At 40.9% G+C, this 18,619-nt stretch overlaps 2 protein-coding genes across 3 annotated transcripts in view; one reads left to right on the top strand and one right to left on the bottom strand.

Annotated features, from left to right (window-relative positions):
* NAV2 (neuron navigator 2) overlaps nt 1–18,613 on the bottom strand; it is a 332,145-nt gene extending 313,532 nt beyond the window's left edge. For both annotated transcript variants that reach the window (XM_003206105.4, XM_010710730.3), the window contains exons 1-3: nt 18,421–18,613; nt 17,775–17,837; nt 6,930–7,242 (exon numbers count right to left, since the gene is read on the bottom strand). The gene's annotated coding sequence lies outside the window, so the exon portion shown is untranslated. The remainder of the gene's footprint in view (nt 1–6,929; nt 7,243–17,774; nt 17,838–18,420) is intronic.
* The window catches only part of E2F8 (E2F transcription factor 8), a 10,099-nt gene continuing 9,183 nt past the window's right edge, over nt 17,704–18,619 (top strand). Inside the window, exon 1 of the mRNA XM_010710732.3 lies at nt 17,704–17,724. Within this exon, the coding sequence (XP_010709034.2) occupies nt 17,704–17,724 (21 nt within the window). The remainder of the gene's footprint in view (nt 17,725–18,619) is intronic.

Here is an 18,619-nt window from a genome sequence, read left to right on the forward strand (position 1 = left end):
GCGCGGCGGTTACGTCGGGCGGTTTTGCCTCAAATTCCAGTGCCAGCGCACCTCGTTCTGGGAGAAAGAAAGTCCCCACCCCACGGTCTCTGAGCCGTATCCTCACGCGCCCCTGCCCAGCAGCCTTCAGGACTCCTGCTAACACGGGACTCCATAAACGTACACCTGATCTCGACGGCTTCTTTCACCTGAACACCGCAGCACGGCACCTGCGAGCACCACGGGGCGCCTGAGCTGCGGAACTGGACCTTTGGTACATCCACAGAAAGGAACCGCTGAGGAGGAACGGCAGCCTGTTTCTGTCGGATCTCCACAGCAGTTGGTGTGGAAGAACACCAGGTCCCCCCGAGTTAAGTGCCATAAATCATATTCCAAATGCCCTGTTCTCTAAAGCCGTTTGAAAACGCGAGGCTTCCTTTGCAAGCACCTATTTTCTGACACTGCTAAATGACACGGAAAGTTCAGTTACAAAACAGTGGAAGATGCTTAAAAATGCTGACTGTTACTCATATTCTTGAAGAACTACCGCTTTAGAGTAAGTGAAAAATAAGTTTCATAGCTGGAAAACAAAACACGAACAAATACATGCAATTCATCATCTAAAGAATTTAAATAATTCAAGTGAGATAATTCAGCTTTGATCTTCAGACTATAAAAGTCAACATTTCCTGAGGTGTTCTCACAGCCTTCAGGACACTTTTGAGTTCATCTGTCTGTGAATCTGCTTCAGGGTGTGGTGAAGCACTGCAGTGAAGCCAATGGCTGCAGTGGTCGGGGTGTTCGGAGAGCAGCAAGCAGGGATGTTAAACTAAAATAGCACCTCTTTCATTAATTTTTCAGGCTCTGTGACATACCTTATAGCTTTTGGCTATAGCTAATCAAATTGAATGTTCATGTAAGTTCTGACTTACGGCAACGAGTTCCTAAAAATGTCTTGTTTTGCCTTTTTTAAATAGCATTTTGTAATGCAAGTGCATTAGAAGGAGTTGCTGCTTTGAGGGATAGAATGCATCTTGCGAATCTATTTACTCCTATTATTAGGATCAACCTCGGATGTATTAACCCTTAAAGGGTGATAGGTTTCCTCTTTGGCAGGCAGACACTGTCATTCTTGGTTTTGTTTTCAGGAGGGCAGTTCAAGTATTAAAGATTTCTTTACGCAGAATAAAATCGACTGCACATTTGATGAATGGAGCAAGACAGATATCCAGTGACTTTGAAGCTGCTTCACCAATTTACTTCTTCTATGGTCTGAAAACCATTGAGCTAAAGAGAAAGTTCAAATGTTAAATATAAGTGGCAGCTTTGAAAGAAAAGGGACAGCTGTTGTTAGAGAGTTATGGCTGCCCTATCCTCAATGGGACACGGGTAGCCTGTCTCTGGGAAGAAGTACTTATGTGGATGCCTCTCTCAGTGCTGATAAGGACAGCTGCTTATTTGGAATAATCTAGTGTAAAACCATGTCTCTACAGCAGTTCTTCTGAACTGAGAATGTGTTATACAGTGCCTTATGTTTAATATTTGAAGGCAACCCTTGTGATCAACTACCGTATTGCTAGTGAGCACCTCTCTCATTCCCAGCACTCTCACTCTACTACCATGGAATACTCATCTCCTCAAAGTAGCAAATGTACCCATAGCTTGTATCCATGCACAGTCCACATCAATCATTATTACAATAAAATCCATTGGCAATGGTTTGTATTGATTGCTGTAAGCCATTGCCTCAAAGTTTAGCATGATTCCCATGCTGCTTACACAACCTGCTCGCTCCTTTAATCATCACATATACTCTTTCAGAATGTCAGAATTTCCTAGGAAGTAGCATCTTGCTATGCTGTAATTCCATCAATATCAATGGCATTATTCTCAGCTAGTACTTACTGTGCATAAGGGCATCAAAACCTTGGTATTGGCCAACGTGCTTTAGGATAAAACAGAGGAGGGAAGACACGATCTGCTCATGCTTAATCCTTGCTCTGGCAGGTAAGGCTAAAAGCAAACATGAGCTGTTCTTCTGTGTTCCCAAGGTCTTCCCTGAACATCTGCCATATGTGACATTCTTAAAATTCTCTCTGCTGTTACCGTCTCCTGGGCCTCTGAAGCCTGGCTTTGCTGCCTAATTGGAAACAAACCCTTTCTCAGGCTTTCAGAGGAAGTGGGATGTACAAACCTCACATCACGCCTCAGCCTGCAACTGCGTTGTCACGGGAGGATTGGTACTTGGCAGTAGGGATACCACTAACCATGGACATCTTCACCATGCAAAATGCTTATTAACTGCTACTCCCTGGAAAGAAAAGCCAGCCAGCTTAAGTCCATTGAAGACCTGGAATATCCCTCATGATTTCCAGGACAGAAACCTTTATTTTGTCTGAATGGGGCACCCCAAGAGTGTCTAGGGAGATCAACATTCAAACAACTTTTCCAGAGCATATTCTCCATCTCTTCTTTTATCTGAACTGAATCTGTCTTACAAGTTAGTCATCCAGCCTGTTACACCACAAAAGGTTACAGACTGCATATAAACATGTTTAATGAAGCTGAATACTGCAAGCATAAGCAGCAAAAATATTTTGTTTATTTAACATTTACACACACTCAAGTAAAAGCTTGTTAAGTTTGGTTGGCTAAGCTTGTTTTCAAAAGGGACCTAGAAGGCTGAAAAAATTAAATAAAATATGCATAACAACACAATCATTCATGTTAACATTCTAGTTTAGTAAATGATTAATTTTCCTTTGAGGAAGAAGTGGTGTTAAAACAACTCCAGTCTAATATCTAGTAGTAATATTACAGTCAACTAAAAATTCCGGATTATATCAGCATCATGCATATGTAACACAGGAAAACTTTAAAAGGAAATCTGAATAAAAACATGCTTATTTGAGTATTTGAATACAGATTCAAGCTAGCTACCCTCCATAACTGACTTGCAGATATCTGTTTGTGTAATAAGGAGGTCACTAGAGGTTTGTATCGACATTACGTGACTGATCTGGAAGAGGAGGATAGCAGCACAAAGGAATTACTCTGAAATAAAATGGCTGTAGTTGGAAAGGGTCATATAAACCCTCCAAGAGGATGATGAGAGATGCAATATTTTTAAAAAGCCATGACTAGAGGCTCTGCTTTGGACAACTAGATCCTCACCATCAGAGATGTTTTTGATGAGCTTTGAACACAGGTTTGGTGGCGGTGCGGGTGTCTGCACTGACAGAGCTCTCTATCCTGCTTGTTAATAAAGGTTGCAATAACAAAAAGCTTTACCCAGATGGGAGCTGTGTGAGCAGCACTGGAGAGAAAACTGAAACCTTCTGCAGAAGGTCCGTCTTCTCACAGTGGCTCAGAAGACAGGAAACTGATCCTTTCCTCTTGGGGAAAATGAACGCCACTATGGGGAAGCCCGGTATGGCTTAAGAGGGCAATCGTGAATGCCTGAGAAGAAAACAACTTACTGCAGATTTTATTTCGTGGCTGCAGCAGAGAGGGAAATTCATATCTTAGGAGGGGAGGACTTTCAGTACACATAACAAGAAGCTGAGTTATCTCATGATCCTGTGAAAGCAGAAAATACAGAAACTAATGCAGATGTTAGGATAGAAAATAGTTCCATCTAGGAAACAAATCACACATTCTGAAAAGATTGTGTTATGCCAGTTATTCTGCAGTCTGAAATTCTGTAAATCTGATAGTGGAACTTTTATTTCCTAATACAAGCTTATGGAGACTAGTATGACCCTTTCAACACTTAAGCAGTTCAGCTGGATTTAACCAAGGACCACATTTTCGGGGAGCAGTGAAACAGAGAAAAAGATTAAAACTTCTGAATTTTTTTAACATTAACTTCAATTTAATTCAATTATTAAATTATTAAATTAATATTAATTAATATTTAAAAAATATGGGCATTTGCAAGCTCACATTACCTGTGCATCGCATAAAAAATAAATTGCCTCGATCCTAAGCTAACGTATCATCTTAAAGACCATGGAACAGGTGAGCTAAGGGAAAGAAGGAGAGCAGTTGTGGGTTCACAGTTTGTCTTTAATATTAATATTTTGCACTTCTGTAATCCCTTTCATCTAAGGATTTCAAAGCACTCTACAGACATTAATGAATTAAGCCTCACAGCGGTCCTGAGAGAAAAGGTGATGATTGAGAGACTGGAATTCAAAGAGATGAATGGATAAAAGTGGTAAATGGCATTCTTAAAATATCAAGCAGTGCAGAGCATATGGAAAATCTGCCATTTTCCTCTATTTCCACTATTTATAGCATATGCACCTGCAAAGCAATTCACAGTACTGCAAAAAATTGTTATGGAATGTTTACAGTTGTTTACAACTACTTAAATATAGACAAAATCTGTCTGTATACAGTTTTATCCTGCAGCAGAAACAGACAAGGAATAGATCAGATTGCAATAAACCGATTGTTTCGAGCATATTAAATTTACGGAGGCAACAGATTTTCCAGAGCACATTTGTATTAAAATTGATTTGCTTTACAAATTAAAAAGTTCAGGACTGTACTATCACGTGGAATTCTGTTATTTATTCTGGTGCTACTGATAACACGTCTTGATTTGCCAGCCAGGATGCTTGGCATTCTCCTCAACCTAGTCATGAATCCAAAGGAAGAGATGGTCTGAAAAGGCTCCTGACTTACATCTTTATTAAAGATCTTGATGAGGGGATTGAGTGCACCTTCAGTAAGTTTGCAGATGACTCCAAGTTGGGAGGGAGTATTGATCTGCCTGAGGGGAGAAAGGCACTACAAAGGGATCTGGAAAGACTGGATCAATGGGTCAAGGTAAACTGTATGAGTTTCAATAGGGCCAAGTGTCAAGTCCTGCATTTTGGTCACAACAAATCCAGGCAACCCTACAGCCCTGGGGAGGAGTGGCTGGAAAGCTGCCTGATGGAAAGGGACCTTGGTGTTCTGATGGACAGTCGGCTGAATATAAGCCAGCACTGTGCCCAGGTGGCCAAGAAGGCCAATGGCATCCTGGCTTGTATCAGGAATGGCGTGGTGAGCAGGGCTAGGGAAGTCATCCTGCCCCTGTACTCGGCACTGGTGAGGCCTCACCTCGAGTCCCGTGTTCAGTTTTGGGCACCTCAGTCCAGAAAGGACATGGAGGTGCTGGAGCAGGTCCAAAGAAGGGCAACAAGGCTTGTGAAGGGTTTGGAGAATGTGCCCTACGAGGAGAGACTGAAGGAACTGGGGCTGTTCAGTCTGGGGAAAAGGAGGCTGAGGGGAGACCTTATTGCTCTCTTCAAATACCTGAAAGGTGATTGCAGTGAGAGCGGGGTTGGTCTCTTCTCACTGGTGATAGGATGAGGGGAAATGGCCTCAAGTTGTGCTAGGGTAAGTTTAGGTTGGATATCAGGTAAAACATCTTTACAGAAAGGGTTGTTAAGCGCTGGAATAGGCTTAGACACCTAGGTTGAGACACCATCCCTGAATGTGTTTAAAAACCATTTGGATGTGGTGCTCAGGGACATGATTTAGCAGGGGTTAGGGTACTATGGTTAGGTTGTGGTTGGACTTGATGATCTTTAGGGTCTTTTCTAACCTGACTGATTCTATGATTCTCTGATTCTATGATTCTTAGCTCTTCATCACAGTTAAGTGAAAACTGTTAAATATTTTGGCCCAAAGAGTCAAGGCCAAAGTACATGAGTCAAGTGAGGGTACACATCGGTGAAAAGTCTGAAATACCTTAATTAAGACCAGTCAAGTCAGAGAAATCCTCAGCTGCTCTGAACCAAACCCAATCTGAGCACAGAGACCACAGAACAAGGAAGGAGTCTTGGCACTCGGTGAAATGGAGGCAAGGAAAATGCACAGTATGCAATACATTAAAATGTACTTGCTTCTTTATGGCCCAGCCAAATTCCTCTGCCTTTGCTAACCTGACAAGTTTTGTATATAGTTTTCTTGATAGCTAGCAGAGTTTGTCCTAAAGGATGTGAAATCAGATGCAGTGATAAAAATCGTATCTTTCAGGAAGCATGCAAAGCTTGGGGATGCGTGGGGACATGGAAATGGAGGATGTGAGCAAGTATTAACTGAATTCTTGCAACTTTTCTCCCTCTTTCATGTTTTGATTGGTTACAGATACATTTTCACTCTCAGTTCTCCAAGCTGTAAAATGTCATAAGCAGAACAAGATAAATTGCCTTCTATAATCTAGGAAGAATTTGTGCTGTTATCATTTAATGAGAGATCTCTCTTGATGTACATCTTTCATTCAATGGAAGAGTCAACAGCCGTGTTAAAGGCATGTAATTTCCTAGTTCATAAGTAGTTCTTGCTGTCCTGGGGCATTTGGAAATAAACTTCTTTGCAATTCTGATATTTTTTTAAGGGTTTGGGATGGGGCTGTTTTGTAATTGATTATTCATACTCTGAATAGAGCCAGAAAGTTAGAAGTATCTTCTTACAGAGAAAAAGAGAGATCACCAATCAAGAAAACCTGAACTTAAGAAGTGAAAGCTCATTTCACACTCTCTGTAAAGAGCAAACAGGTAAATAGATGGCCAAGTATAGGCACCCATGCACTTCACGTAATTTCATCTTTTGTTTGTATTAAAATAGGCAGACTTTTGTACTCTGTATTAATTGTCTGTTACTGGGCCAGAAAGAGTCACATAGACTTGGTCATTCTCCACAGCTGAATAATTTAGACATTCTATTGATGTATGAGAAAGACAACTATTCAGCACATGTATCTTTAGTTGCCAAGTATGAGTAAGCAAAACTATGTCCCAGATAATACCGTATACTTTTTAACATCTTTTGAAACAGAGCTGCTTATGCACTAGCAGTTCTTCATCAACAGAGTCTGATTTTTTTCATATAAAAACTCTAACTAACAGTTTTAACAGCAACAAATAAAATTGTTTGGTCAAGACATCACTTACCCCAGGCTAACAGAGCTCAGAAGACCACGGCCTCCCACATCATCTCAGGCAGACTCTTTAATCCAGACCTGGAAGCACTGAAGGTAGAGCAATTTCAGGTCTCAGCTGTAGTTACTTTGTTCTGATGCATAGAGGTATCTTTGGAGTGTTCAAGTGTTTAATTCTTATTTTCTGACAAGCTCTTCCCTTATCTTTGATTTTAACTTTCAAAATCTTTCCCATAGACCACAGAAGTGTGGCTTCTTAAACTCCACATCTCCAAGTAATGTCTGAGTTTCCTTTGTCAGCGTGCAACATGTTCTTCCTGTGCTATCTGTAAACAAGAATTTTTACCAAATTTATAAATCCAAACATTCAGATACTGTGAAGATCAGATTTACAGCTTAAAAACAGTGAGTAACACCTTTCTTTTTTCATGTTACACATTCAAATCCAAAGTAACTCCACATTTTATGTATCGACTCATTTACTACTAACATTGGCATCACTGTTATCCCATACTTGTAGGGAGATGGTAAACATAGATTGCCTTTGCTTGTATTACTCACTCAGACAGTGAATGCTCAATTACAGTTTATGTATTTCCATGATACTGGCACTATCAAGTTCAAACACCTGTTCTAAAATACTGATGCTAGAAGTTCTGCTCTCTCAGGTGTCCCAGGCTGGCCAGGCAGACTCAAGGAACTCAGAAATCCACTGTAGAAGAACCTTCTTTACAGGAACTGTATGCAGAGACCAGGTAACTTAGAACATGCCTCCCTTCCCCACTTTCCTATTTCTGTTTTTTTGGATGTTGTTTTTTGTTTTGTTTAGTTTTCTACACTGGGGAAAGAACTGAGCAAAGAATGTTTTATGACTATTGACCTGAGACAGTCTCCTGGAAATAATCTGACAGCAGGGAGCAGCAAGTCCTTTTCAAAACCAATGAAGCAAGAAAATGCTGCTGACTAAGCTATTGTGAGAGATACAGGGGAGACAGATAAAAAGATGGAGAAGGAGGAGGACTGATGAAACTACACCTTAACCTCATACCTAACGTTCTCTTAAAAGTAGTAACATATTTTCAAGGCCATCACTTCATGACAACTCTACCTTAACTAATCCTCATTACAAAACAGACACTTGTCTGCAGTCAGCTGGCTTGCTTACCCCATGGCTGCAGGGTTTTTGCACATGGTGCTATGTAGCTTTGGATTATAATGGCCTGTGGTAGCTTTGAAAAACAAGAAGGCATTTTTATGAACTTTGTCTCAGTTGATGCTCTTCATCATCTGAGGATACATCTTTTCAGTAAAAGGCCACTGCCTGTGACACAAATGCTGAAATGTCTGCATGTTTGTATTAAAAAAAACCAACAACCACATACAAAACAAACAAACACATTCCTAGTCTTGATGAGATCATCATCAGACAGCATCTCAGACCACTTCCATAGTAAAATTAGGGCTTCGCAGGAACACTTAGGATGAAGAGGACCATGCTGAGATGCGTTTTGTCCAACCTGTACCTAAAAGTGGTGAAAAGATGCAATAATGGGCCTACGTGCTCTCTTAAATAAGTAACAGTCACCATCTTAAATAACTTAAGAATGACTGAAGCCCACACATGATTGTGCAGGAGAAAGTTCCCACTCGGGATTTAGGTTTCGTTTGTTCTTAATGATTTTTGGTTCTTTATGCTGAGCTCCCATTCTTTTTGTCCACATGCACACAGAGCAGTTTCTCACTGAAATGCAAAACCCTCAGTGTTAATTCATCTCTTGAGTTAATCCATTTACACCAAAAGCCAAGAGACTGAAATTATTACTTTGGAGGGCTGGCAGAGAGGGGCTCCTTTGGGAAGCTGGAGTAGTGGATTTGAATTCCCTGTCCCTCATCGTTTTCCCATATTGTCTGCTAATCCAAACTGCATGTAAACAAAGGGGATTTCATTAGCAAAATTGAAGCTGCAGATGAACTTTAACTTTTACTTATGGCATTTCTTGGTGAAACAGAGGCTTTTTTCTCCCATCACATCATGATGGAGAGTGGAGTCATTAGATAAATGCTATAAAGCACCAGAAATCACCTATTTATTCTTATTCAGATGTGTGTTGCCACTGTCACACAGAGCAATTTCATGACTAAGTTAGTACCTTGATGTTTTTAACCGTGATATCACACTGAAGGATTCCTTTTTAAGAAAGAATGTCTTGGTTATTTCAAGGAGTAAAAGCCAGAACAGAGCAAGTGGGTTTTCAGAACTTGGAATCGTTATCTATAAAAGAAATTTCCTCTGCTGTACCAAAGGCAGATGTCCTGCAGCAGCACTGATAGCAAGGTACAGAAAACCAAATCTAAACTTTTGATGAAATAATGACAATACTTTTCCACGTATTTAGGATCAAATAAATAGCCGAGAAAACATAATAAAGGAATGAAGGAAAAGCCCAAGCAAAGATGCCACAAACCACCTCTGGGATTAAAGCAAGCATGTGTAATGGGAGCCCGAAGGGTAATGTATTCAGAAAGCTGTAAGTGCCTGAAAATGAAGGCTTAGAATGAAAGCACCTCTTCAGCCATAACTCTAGTGTCAGTAACGTAAAGCCATAATCTTTTTTCCTATTTTCCAACTATTATCTAAGCACTAAGTGTCAGTTAAAATGTAACAGAGCAAGAATTTTCAGTGCGCTGGAAACCTTTTTTGTTGCCTCATTTCATATATATAGGAACGTTAAGAACAAAATTACAATTTTGTCATTGTGTTTAACTGATCTTTGGTTTACTGCTGCTGTGACAACCTTTTAAGGAGAGATTGTGAAATGAAATGATACTTCAGCACTCTAATAGACTGAAAGTGCTTTTTTTTTTGAACCAGAATTTAACACCAGAAAGGTTAAAGCCCAGATCTATGATAAAAGCATGAGAGAAGCATATTTGTTAACAAGCACATGAAGGGATCCTGCTTCAAACCCTTCTCATCTTTTGAGGGCTGACAGACAAAATGTAGCTGTCCGGAGTCAAAGCGTGCCTTTGCTTTACAAATCTTGTTAATGATAACAGAAAAAATATTCTACTTTTTCTTAACTGTTTTGCTGAAGAAAAGTATTGCAACAGGAAAAGTTACGCACAGTGTGCTCCCCGTCCACAGGTTCTAATGTGTTTAACACTTTGCTCTCTTTAGAAAGTATAGAGGCAAGTGATAAATATATATATTTCTCAATAAAAAATTAGATGTTGAGGTTTTAAGTAACGTTTGGTCACTGCTTGCATGAGACAAATGGAGAGGATCAGATGGGAAAAATAGCCATGCCAGTCCCACAAGGGTATTAAGTTGGCTTTATGTAAAGGTTTGTAAATCAAAATACACCATAGGCTGCGTGTTCAAATAAGTAGCTATTAATTGGTGTTGGGGCTAATTTCTTACCAAGTTGCTATACTCAGGCTGTTTCACCTTGAATAGCTGGAAGATGACACGCAGTCCAGCTCCACTCTACCCTTTCTTCATCCTCTCCTTCTTCTCACACATTGACATATGAGCTGCTGAAGCTGATTTTCCTGATTAGAAAGGGCTCTGCCCACTGAGTCGTTTTCATGAAAACATTTTCATTTTTCCAGCTACTATACAAACATTTTATTAACAAAAAAACATCTATTTTCTTTTCCAATAATTAGTAAGTTTTCCATCTAGTATTTAAGAACCTATCGTGCAAGAACTAATATCTCATTTAATCTCATAAAAACAATGAGCCACTTCTCATTGTTTTTCAAGGGACAAGTCAGCTCATTCTCTTCTTCATCCTGTTCCCTACAAGTGCAGAGATGATTAACACAGAAGACATCTTTCAGCATAGGAGGATAGCTTCAGCAACTGTTTAGTGCAACCTGGAGGACAAAACCACCCAGTTCTTGTTCAACCAAAAGCAGTAAAATAAAGAAGTGATGCTCAGGACCCAAACTGTTCTCATCTCAAAGCTTTTCTGTACTCTCTACTCTGAGATGATCAGACAGTAAAGTGCTTTGCTCACCCACAAGGCAAGCACTCAAACTGCAGTCACGCATGCCTGCGTTTGGCATTGTCGTTTGGTTCCTCAATTTCACACTTTGCTAGAAGCACACAGCAGCAGCACGTTTCAATTACTCACATCTAAAACACTTATCAATACTGATGAGTCTGAACTGCAACATTTGGATCTTCACTTCTGACACAGAGGCTGCATCCTTTTAAAATTTTTAGTACAGCTTGGTTACTGTTGTTTTGAACATCGCTTCTGCATCCTAAAAGGAGGAATATGGCAACTCACACATCACATATTACAGATAAAATAAGTGGTAGCTTTTCTCAGCAAAGAAACATTTTTTCCTTTAAACTTAGAAGAAATGAAATGCATCTCCTGCTGCCATAAGCAATGACAGTATTTTAAAAGACTGCTTTCTAAATGGTTGCTCTATTTATTCATACCCACAGAAATTACATTACATTTGCCACGTGCACGAATGGATTAACAGCCATAAATTGCAAGCAACTCAGTAAACTTTAATTCTGCAGAGTGAACTCATTTTTTGGCCTGTCAACTCTGTTAGCATCACATGCATTGCCTGAGAAAATGGGAGATCATCTGAGGGAGCACAGTCATAGAAGGTATCACTCCAGCAGCTCCTGAGCTGGTATAGCAGCAGTAACTTGTACTGACCCCAGCCCTGGAGCCTTTTCTACATCAATACACGCACTTATAGCCAGAGTTAAACTCACTCCCTGGTTTCAGCCAGAAATGGCTAGTGACCAGGAACTCTTGCAGCCTTTTTTCTTATTTTATGTTTAGGAAAAAACAGTAATAGTCAAATTCATATTTAGCTGTCATCTATTTTCCCCATTTACCCTCTTAACCCATGAAAACAAATAAATGTTGGGATTTCTGCTGGAGTTCACTCAGCATTTCCTATAATTATCCCTGCTGAGAAATACATTTTAGAGAGAGTTTTGGGGTTGGGCTTTCTGTTGGTGTTGTTGTTGTTTTCCCCAGTGAGAAGGGAAAACAGATTAATTCCTTGGCAACAAAATCCTAATTAATCAAAAACATGGCTCTATTCATTATTAGCTTCTTCATTAAAATAAAATATCAGATGTTTACTATTGAAATTACAGTCTTGATTCAATGCAAAATCAGGTGGTGCTTCAGCTTTGATTACAAAGATAAAAATTAGGCTTATTGACTCCGCACAAGTGTTTGTCTTGAGCTGTGATTCACTGATTACAGCAACAAATGATTTAACATGAGGAGGACTTTCTGCAAACAACTGGAGAAGCATGCTTTTCTCTAACCCAGCAGCCTGCCAACGATCCCAGCAGCAGAGGGCTGCCTTTGTACCTCCTCAGCCTCGTTCCAGCAATTACGAGAAGGAAAACATTTCCGAGAGCGAGCTGGCCCATGCATCAAGGCCATTTAGGGCACCACTCACTGCCACTGAGATCATGTAAGGCTGCTTACTTTTCAGTGCATACAGTCTTCCTTTGTGCCTGCTTCAGTATGAACAGTAGCTTTGCATGCTAACACCCCATCCATCATATGACTCTGTTTTCTTTGTGAGCCACATCTCTCCTATTGAAGACAGTGGCAACATTCCCAGAACTGGGAGCTTTTGTTTTCTCATAATTGAGTGAACCTGACTGCATTCTGAGTCAAATCAAAACATAACCCTGCTTTTGATTGTTGCGTTTAATTTGCTTAAAACACATCTCTTGATGTTAGATTGCATATACTGTAATTTTAAAAGGAAAAATATTGAACCTGGCTTATCTGATACTGTCTCTCTTTAATCACGTTTGCATATGAAATCCATCTGTTGAAAAAGCAAAATGAAAACCAGCAGCAGTGTTTGCTTTGTCAAATTTTTCCCCTAAGTTTCTTAAATCTGGTGGTTCGGAAAGAAAAGAGATGTGTCTGAACCTCGTCTTTTTCTTCTGCCTCCGAGACAAAAGACATCCCAGATTTTGCCTTTTCTTAAGGAAAAGATAGTAATCTGAACAGACTAAAAGCAATGGATTTATTGGCTAAAGGCGATGCATAAAGGGCATATCTTGTGACATCTACAAACCCAAGAGACAGCAGAAGGCCAGGTGCTTAGCATGCAGTTTTACACCATTTCCTGTGAACACCTATGGGTACAGAGCAGAGGTGCATTGGGGAAGGTTGGGTCTGGACCTCAGTCTGAACTTTCAAAGGATTGCTTTGCTCCCACAAGAAAGCCGACATCTCACAGTCCAAGGCATATATCAATTTTTATCCTTAATTTGGTTCAGGTCTGAAACCTCAAGGATATGAGTTACATTCAGGTTAGTGCTGATATGCCTGGTACTGGGGAGCCGCTGTTTGTACTTCAGGCTTCTGATACCTCCAGAGCTCACCAATATTCAAGTTCAGACCTTAATCAGACTCAGAGGACATTTCTTCCGAATAAAAAAAATGCTATTTTCTATTAAGAAAACCATTTTAATTGGATTAACCCTCTGTTAATCCAACATTTATGATTGGTATTCTCAAAGACAGCAGACATTAAATAACATATCTCCATTTATTAGCTTGTGGCACTTTACCAAAACACATAAGCTCATCTTAAATCTTTTACACTGTAATCACTATGTTGTTTCTTCTTTTTTCCCTTCAAGCGAACTGCGTGTGCCAGCAGAAAACAGATTTTACTATTCACGGATAACAGCTTCATCAAATAATTAAAATATTTCATTAACATAAGCTACTTCTAAACACACAAGTTAAGGTTCTACCTAACACCTAGCAACATCAGTCAGGAGATTAAAAATAGCAACGTATATACATATCGTAAAGGAAACCACAGTAATTATAGGCTTTCTCCCCTGTGGTTTGAACAGAAGTTGTCATTTTCTGTTAGCATAACATCTAATATTCACACCTACTGGCAATCAGATGAAAAGGAGCCTGTTCTACACCTGCACTTTGCAGCGTACTTTTATACACTGAATACTTGCAACATACTTCTAAAGGCAGATGTGCAGGTTTAAGCTGTAACGAGGTTGGATTAAGTTGTTCTTTTGTACTCCATATAATCTCAGGGAGAAGTTTGATGAAAAGCAACGAGGAGACGGACTCAAATTTGACTTTGCTAAGTGGCACCACTGCCCCCTCAGTGGCATCAGTCCACGCCATATTCTAGCATCAGGTACTTACATCTGCCCATTCCTACAGAATGCAGCCAGAAGCTCACAGCTAACTACGACAGTTGAGCTAAACCCAGTTTTCAAATAAACTCCCCTAATACCTGGAAAATCCTTCCTCAGCGGTTGTGAACAGAATACCAAAATAGAGACTTCATTTCAGTTGACATCTCTGGATGCTGATGAAAGCAGACATGAAATAACAATAGCAAATAGGTGTGAGAAGAGCTGGTTGCTGCTCTAGCCCACTGCTGTGGAGGAGCCTGACCCACCAGGTGCACGCACGCTGCCAAGCATCATTCACACTGCAGCGTGTTGCAAAGAAGAGGCTTCCCTTTTCCAAAGGAACAGTGAAAACATGAATCCTGTGTACTCGAAAGGATGCACAGCAAGTGTCCTTGGGATAAATGGCCCTTGAAAAAGGTGCCTCCATGCCTGCTAACAGCCTATTATGCTTCACCTCATGAGTGTGGCACGCTGAGTGTCTTTCCAAGCCCTTGTCATTTTAATGGACAACTCTCCATTGTGGCTGAACACCGTATTCATCCCTTCAGGGGAACAAGGGGCAGATGCTGCACAATCTTGTGTACCTGACTGACAGACCAGGTTTGGGAGCAGCGCCAGCAGGGAATTCACAGCAAAAACCCAAGTTAATCATCATCTTCACTGGATGCAAAATTTCCCCTTGCCAGATGATTCCAAAGAAAAAAGGTTCTTTGTTAAAGCACCACACATTTCCCTGCATTCTCCGTGGGGTTCAAAACAAAACACGAGATAGCTAAGGAATGAATATTCAAACACAGCTAAGCTTCTTTTTCTCTCTATCTTCACAAGAAAACATCCTTAGAGAATTATCATCTCTGCAAAGAAGTGATGAAGCTGCCAAACAAAACAAACTGGATTTCATTTTGATAGGCACACAGCAATGTGTGTTCACCATCCCCTGTGCCTTCTTGGAGTGTGGTATACACTGCTGCAAAGTACTGCCTATGGCCCACCTGCACCACACGGATGTCCAGACAGCATCCTAAGTGTATCAGTCTAGCTGTTAGCTTCCCTTGCCATGCATTCAGCAGAAATACAATAAAACATGGAGGAAACACATGTTTCTTTGAATAAGGAATTATATAAATTAGCTTATATAATTTCAGTTTATGCTCGAGTAAACACCTTTCTAATGACAAATAAAGTGAAAGATGGATTGAAACATGTGGGCTTAAGAGACCACTGCTGCATGTCAGTGTATCTTTGAGAAGTCTATGCAACTTCAAGACTGATTTAGTCGTTCTTCTTTGCTCTTTCCCCCCTCATTTCCATCACTACTGCTAGTAAAAGTACAGCTTGACTCTCAGCAGAACACACAGCACTATTTTCTACCAATAACACAGCTTTGCAACCTCAATATTTCTCAAAACATCTCCATCTTCTTGCAGATTAAATCACTTTCCAACCTAACAGAGGTTGGAAGCATAAACAGAGGCGGAGCATAAACTCAGCTGGTACTTGAACAAGAGCACCACCACCTGGAATCCATCAGCAAGAAGCCCCACCATCCCTTTTGCAAGAGTGGACATGTGTGCCTGCACCTGCTATGGCAGCAAATAGATACCTTGATAGAGTCTCACTAAATCTCTTGCTGCATGAAAGTTATAACGAATCTCTGAGTTTAGTCAAGGAAAGAAAACGGCCAGAGAAGAAGGCAAAGATAATTAATGCTGACAAGTTTAATCCCCACACAGTAGATAAGATAATTCAGCTTGGTTAAGATGCTCTATCCAGAATACAGAGAAGTGTTTAAATACAGATGGCATTTGGAACAGAAGATTGCAGGTGCAGGTAAAGTTGATTCTAGATATTATGGGCTTTGTGGTGGATTTACTGCACTCAATCAGCATTCTCTCAGGGGAAAATGTAAAAGGTTATCTCTGTAGCAGTGAATAACTCTCTGCGCACACAGAAGATACAGGAAAACCAACTAATGGGAAGATAAGAGTTTTCAACAAAATTTTGCTTTTAATCATATGCAGAAGAAACTCCAAAACCTCTGTTCCCTTTCTGCTATTATAATGCGTGCCATTTCCAAGAATTAAGCAGTTTTATTACCCTTACCACAGTGTGGAATCCACAGAACAGACAAATCAGCCTGTTTCAGACACACTTACCATGAAATAGTCTGGATGCAGGACATACAGTGCTGAGTACTCTAAAAAAGCCAGACCTCCTTCAATAATAAAGGTGGCACAGAGATAGAAAGAGGAATGCTGAAATGCCGTTCAATGCATCCATCAGTATATCACCAATAGAATTACAATGCACTCACATCCCCATCAGTGTGCTGTCTGACAGCCCATGAGAACACACCTCCTGCAGATGACTTTGTCCAGGAGCAGGCTTAAAAGAGCATCAGAATGAAGCAAATGAGCCATTGGAAGTGAAAGCAACAGAGCCTCAGAGCAAGAAGCACCTTGAGATGAAAAGTGTATTCTGATTGAGCTAGCCAGAATGCTCAAAGCAAGGCATGTGAAGAGCAATCTCAAGAGATAAAATATGGTACAAAAATTCTGGGGAGCAACTGAATTGAAGTGGAGAAAAATTCTTAACAGCAAGCACTATGAGCATTCCTGAACCAAATTCATTCTTGGTGAAATCCCCCCAGACCAGTCAGTTTACTCTCTTTGGTGTGAACACAACATGAACCAACAGATGAATTAAGCCAAACAATTCAACATAAGAACATTGTGAATGCATTCAAGTGAACCAGAAGTGGTACCACAGTAGTACAGACTGTTCTGTTAACCCTACAGTACAAAGTCTTCTGCCAGTGAGGCCCCATTTAACATCACCTATCATTTCTCAGCTAAAACACTGAGGGGGATGGAATTTGTCTAGCAATTGGCTTTGAACAAACATTTGCTTTTGGAGATATTTGACTACGAAGAGGAGAAGGCGTCTGAAGCAGAAACATGCCCAAGCACTCTGATCTTTTTGCTCTGTACACTCTGTAACAGCGTGACAAAGGCACCTGTTGAAGCTCAGACGCATTTCATGCTGGATATATGGCCTGTGCTTTTGTCTTCTTTTCTTGATAATTCATTGTAACAGGAAGAACATATCTGCCGAAGTGAAGCACCTAAGTGCTACATTTCTATTTCTCTGTGTACCACGTTATTAATGTCCTTTGAGCATAGCTTCTGCTGCATGCATTAAGTTTTAATTAACATTCTCTGAAATTAGCATGCCTAGAAAAAAAAAACAACAAAAAAAAACAACACACATACACTCTGGTTTGTTTAGGAATTCAAGTTTCCACATTTTTTTCCCAGCTTTCGCCTCTGATTTGGACTAGCTAGTTCAACATCCCTCATTTAACAAGAAACAAGTAAAAAATATATTAAATTAAAGGTGGTGCTCCTACCTGCAGAGATGCAGGGTGAAGACAACACCTGAGATGGCATCCAGAACTCATGGCTGACTACAAACACACTTATCATTTTGTTTGCCCTCATTTCTCTACAGCACACATTTAATCTTTAAAAGTTGCTTTATTGGGGTGCAACAATTGTTTGGTCTTGGGTGAAGTTACAAGTGAAAACAACGCGCCATGGCAAAAAGTCCCAAGCAGGTCCTCACCACAGTTTTGTAGGAGACATAAGGGAGTAAAAGAAGTCTGACCTGCAGTGAACCCTGGATGCTCCTGTGTTTCTGAGGGGCTGAGTCCAGAGTTACCTTCACACTCTGAAACAAAGATATGTTTTGGTTACAACATAACCCAGAGGAAAATGAGGAGAAAGGTGTGAATGCCATCACCCTCATTGCTACAGAATTTGGAAGAAATCAGCACAGCAGAGAATAAGGACAGCACTGCGTTTCCCAGTGACTGCTTCTTGCTTAGAATCCGCTCTTCCTTTCTATTGAATAAGCGAGTTTTCTTATCTGTGCTTAAAAGATGTCAGGCAGTCAGAGTGCCCCATCCCCAGAGCTTCAGCTGAGGAGGCTGAGGGCAATGAGCACAGCCTGAAGTACCTCAAGAACAGATACTTCAGGCTGTGCTCATTGCCCTGAGCCTCCTAGCCTGGAGCAAGCACCCACAGAGCCCTGTGCTTTCACAGCACCCTCCTGGCATTAGAATTAAGGAATAACACAAGGTGAGTACCTACGAAGCACTGTACTCTTCATTTATTGACCAGCGTCTATGTAACTCTAGCTCATCACCGACGGGCTTTGGTCAAACCACGAGATACATCCCCGCAGCCTTCAGACCGCGTGAGGACGCTGTGACTCCCCAGCTCAAGGAGCACAAACAGAGCCGTGTGCTCACCGGGACACCTAGAAGGCCTATGCCCTGAGGGGCGAAGGTCTGCCTGAACCCGAGGACGCGCCCGGGATCTCGAGGGGACAACGGAGCGGCCGCTGTAGGCGAGAACCTGGCCGGCTTCTGAAGCACAGCAGCGCGTTTCTCACTGGAGCAGCGCCAGCTTCGGCCGGCGCAGGGCGGGCGCGACTGGCGGTCCCGAGTT

The sequence above is a fragment of the Meleagris gallopavo genome, chromosome 5 (genome assembly GCF_000146605.3).
Source record: "Meleagris gallopavo isolate NT-WF06-2002-E0010 breed Aviagen turkey brand Nicholas breeding stock chromosome 5, Turkey_5.1, whole genome shotgun sequence".
NCBI lineage: Eukaryota > Metazoa > Chordata > Aves > Galliformes > Phasianidae > Meleagris > Meleagris gallopavo.